Source organism: Alnus glutinosa, chromosome 12 (genome assembly GCF_958979055.1).
Source record: "Alnus glutinosa chromosome 12, dhAlnGlut1.1, whole genome shotgun sequence".
In the NCBI taxonomy this organism is placed as follows: domain Eukaryota; kingdom Viridiplantae; phylum Streptophyta; class Magnoliopsida; order Fagales; family Betulaceae; genus Alnus; species Alnus glutinosa.
In genome coordinates, this window is record NC_084897.1 from 3,408,296 (window position 1) to 3,412,557 (window position 4,262).

Below are 4,262 nucleotides of genomic sequence, written 5' to 3' on the forward strand. Positions count from 1 at the left end.
TCTATTTTCTATTTCTTTGGACTTTAAAACTATTCTTTTGCATTTTTACTAACATTAAATTAACTTTAATTAATTATTTACTCAAATTTCATGTTTTAATTACTACAAAATGTCTTGGACATTACAATTATGACTTTTTGTGAAATTCTTGATGGGCCTTAGCCTTTGTTTCTTGATGGGACTTAGCCTTAACCTTCTAATGTAGCTAGTTTTTCAGGATTAATATATGTAAATGGGATTGTATGAATTAAATAAGCCCATTTACTAACTATTGAGAATATTTCCCAACAAATTCTATTGTTTAATTTTATAATATTGGATTCTAAACACAAGATTCTTCCAAAAAAAAAAAAATGGTTGATACGAAAAAATAAGGCAAAAATGTTAAATCAATCCATGTGGTTTACCTAATTTATAATTAGCTCCATGTGGTATCAAAATGAACGTAGAGGTCCCTGAGATAGGCCACAAAAACAAATAACTCTTTGCAGTCAAACTCCATCAAAACACTTAACAAATTTCGTTAGTGTGTCACGTCAACTCCAATAAAATGATGAGACGTGTCAATTTTAAAAGTATATATATATATAAACTGAAAGAAATTAAAAACTGATAGAAAAGTAAAAAAGTTTTGTTTTGTAGTGAATTTTTTTATTTGAATAGTAATAAAAAATTATTTATATGATATAAAAAGTGAAAAAAGTTCAAATATTTTAAAATTGACTTTCTTTTTTTTTTAAATAAATGAAAATAAGAAAAATGGAGGGAAGGGTGATTAGCAAACACAGCCATAGCTTTTGCACATAGACAAAACCATTCCATCTTGTACTTAGTCAAGTTATCATTTGGGAGGTATGCTGTTAAAAGACCAATTTAGACGGTATCCCATATAGCGTTAACAAGTTTACTTTGGGAACTAACAATTTTTTTATTCTTTTTTTGAATCTTAACATGCACGTTATGAAAGTCCTTTCTTAAAAGATTAAACCTTTTAGATTTTTTTTTTTTAAAAAAAATTGATTGAAAAAATATTTTCATATGACACATGAAAATAAAAATAAAAATAATTTAAAGTGTTTTATGTTTAAAGTTATTTATTAGTGCCTTTTTCTTTTTTGCTAAAAATCAAATAGTATTTCTAGAGCGCATTATCGATCAAATGAGATCGACCTTGATCTTTTCAACCTTTTGCTATTTTGCTATGCGCCACATTCACATTATTGATATCTCTGTCCCAATATTATATTAAATTTTTACATATTCTAAAAATTTAAACTTATAAGAAATTATAATGTATATATTTAATTAATATATATTCTAACATTTATGGGTACACATGCCAATTTTGTGTAAAAAAATAATCTAAATTCATCTCTTACACATCTCCAATATAAATGTCTAACATACATGTCCCTTTTGTATAAGATATTGGCATTTCTTGATGGTTCATATAGCATTTGACAAAAACCACAAGCTTTGATTTGGCAATATATAATTTATTCATTATTTTAACATCCATCTATTTATTCCTGCACCAAATTGTAAATTTTTTTTTTTTTTTTAACATCCATGTCTATTTATTCGTGCATATAATAAAATTATTAATCATGTAGCTGAGAATAGTATAGAGCGTCCTAGGCTTTTTGAAGAAAGCTGCTTGCGATTTTCCCACCAGCACCGTTAGGATAAAACCCACCAGGTTTGTACTCGCTGCCGGTTGCATATATTATCCTCAAGATCTCCGGTGGCGTCCGAGAATACGAAAGGGAATTAGGATCGGCGGAGAGGATGTTGCTGTCCGTACGATTTTCTGCCCCGAGAAATAAAGGTACTTCTATCCCTTCATCTTTGATGCCACACATGGCCAGCTTGTTTCTAAGCGCAGAGAGACTGATAGTAAACTCGGCTACTGTCATGTTGTACGGCTGTACCTTCTGGTTGGCTCTCTCGTATAGCAGTGTTCTTATAACCGCATCTTGTCCGGCCTCCACGCCCAAAAGCGACGCAACCAACTGCCACGAAAGAGTATTGATTAGTTCTATAGAGTGAGATTTGCATCGTTTGAAGAAAATAGTTTTAAGCGTTTGAGATACGTGATAATTTAACATGGTATCAAGACAAATGTTATGAATTTTAATTAGAACTTGCAAAATGAGTTGGCGTGTAGGGTTCGGGTTGACCCGCCAACCCGTTAAGGTCAACCCGAACCCAACCTGTTAGTTTGCCGAGCAACCCGACAAACCCGTTGAGCGAATACTTTATCTCTGTCATTCACAATGAAATATTTTACGCACTGATGAGCGGTACGTAATTAAGGATAAGTGTTAAAATATGATTAAATCAATTATTTTCTATTTACTTAAATTTTTTAAATAAGCTATAATTTAAAAGAAGTATAGAGGTTCTTACACTAAGAGAAGTTTTGTTGACTAGGTTTGGAATGGTGCCAACATAACCCACCAATCCTACATAAGGGATCACATAAGATGCTAAGAGATAGTTGGTTGGGTCCAAGTAAGGGTCGAATGGAGGGCTCAATTTGAAACCAACTGCAGCGTCAAATAGGTTTGCAAAATTCTGAGGGCTAAGATCCAACTGCGGCCTTGGAAATCCTCCTATTGTTGTAATTATAGACCTGACAAATCGCCATCAAATTAAGAGCAAGCATCAGTTTATTAAGAAAATAAAAATAAAAGATCTGGATATTCTGAAATTTTCTGGCACAATTTCCCAAGGAATCCAAGGTTCAGGGTGCTCGGCAAGTGAATCCCGCACCTTGAGCCTTGCACTCTTCTTTTATTTTCTGCTCGAATTCTCTTCAGAATTTCAAACAATATCAATTCAAAAATCAAATGAGTAGACAAATAAAGAAAAATAGAGGTGATAATTATAAAGTAAATGAAAAAGAAAAATATTTTTTCTGTAGGACCTGAGATGTCCAACTTCCTCATATGCGAATTCCTCGATGATCGCGGCAACTAAAGGGTCGAGATTGGCCTTCTTAGCACCGATGGGCGGCGGGCCGCCGTCGGCATAAGATGGAGCAATGCTGTCGAGCCCTCTACCAAGTGCACCACTCAAGAAAAACTCTGCTTCAAGGAATTCAAGGTTAAGAGCAAATTCAATCCGGTCTGTATCACTGGCTAGAATTGGCCCGCAGTTGGGAGCACCCATCACCTGGCTAACTTCCAATGTAATAAGAAAGATAAAGACAACGAAGAAAGGGCTGCCCATTGCTTCTTGCTTCTTGCTTCTTGCTTGGTTGGTATATACGTGCATGACTGATCATCATTACCAAGCTTATATAGACACAAGTCTTGTAAGAAAGAATATACTTTTCCAAAACTTTATGCTGAATCGACTGCATCTCCGGCCAATCCGACGTGTTTCACATCTATTCGAGTTAAAATATTAATTAAATTATTAAATTGATCTATTCTTATCCGTTTAAGTTTTCCGAACAACTAATATATGATTTAACATGATATACAGAGACGGAACCAGAAACTCTTATGGGCAGAAGTCAAGGGCAAAAAAAAATTATTGGTAGGAGCCAGTAGGCTAAATTTTATTTTTTTTACCTTATAATTTTTTTTTACCTAATATTTTTTTGTTGTTTTTTGGAATTGAGGGGGGGCCATGGCCCCTGCAGCCAGCCCCCCCTTAGATCCGTCCATGATGATATCAGAGTAAAAGTTTTGAGCTCGTATTCAGCCTCCATAGTTTATCTTCCATTTTAATTAAATTAACTTCATTTATTAAGGATAATTGTAAATGTTAATTTGATAATGATATTTCACTGAATTGTCAGAACTCCACATATGCAATCTAGCAATTATCTCAATGTTAATTTGATAATGATATTTCACCGAATTGTCAGAACTCCACATATGCAAGCTAGCAATTATCTCAATGTTAATTTGATAATGATATTTCACTGAATCGTCAAAACTCAACGTATGCAAACTATTGTCTCGATCACAATGTTCTAGTGATATCAACGAACGTGCATGTTCCAACTTTCACAATACAAGAAATCATATTACAATATATATATTGAAACAATTTAGAACCTGTGGTGCATTTTTATTAGAAGACATAGGCCTAAATAGATTTATAGTTGTGTTAATTGAAAAATATTCCATAACCACATACTTTAGACTAAGTGCAAAAACAGATTTTTAGATGATCGGACCGGATGACAAGTCACCTACAATGCAAGAAGAAATTACCGGAGTGCGTTGCCTTGAGGCCAGCGAAAA

General features: G+C 33.5%; 1 protein-coding gene across 1 annotated transcript; it reads right to left on the reverse strand.

The window, feature by feature from the left end:
- Positions 1-1,522: 1,522 nt before the first annotated feature.
- Positions 1,523-3,256, reverse strand: LOC133852192 (ferritin-like catalase Nec2). Its single transcript, XM_062288891.1, has 3 exons — positions 2,930-3,256; positions 2,410-2,635; positions 1,523-2,012 (listed from the first exon to the last, which is right to left on the reverse strand). Exons 1-3 carry the CDS (start codon positions 3,232-3,234, stop codon positions 1,635-1,637), a joined length of 909 nt encoding a protein of 302 aa, XP_062144875.1. The 5' UTR covers positions 3,235-3,256; the 3' UTR covers positions 1,523-1,634.
- Positions 3,257-4,262: the final 1,006 nt, after the last annotated feature.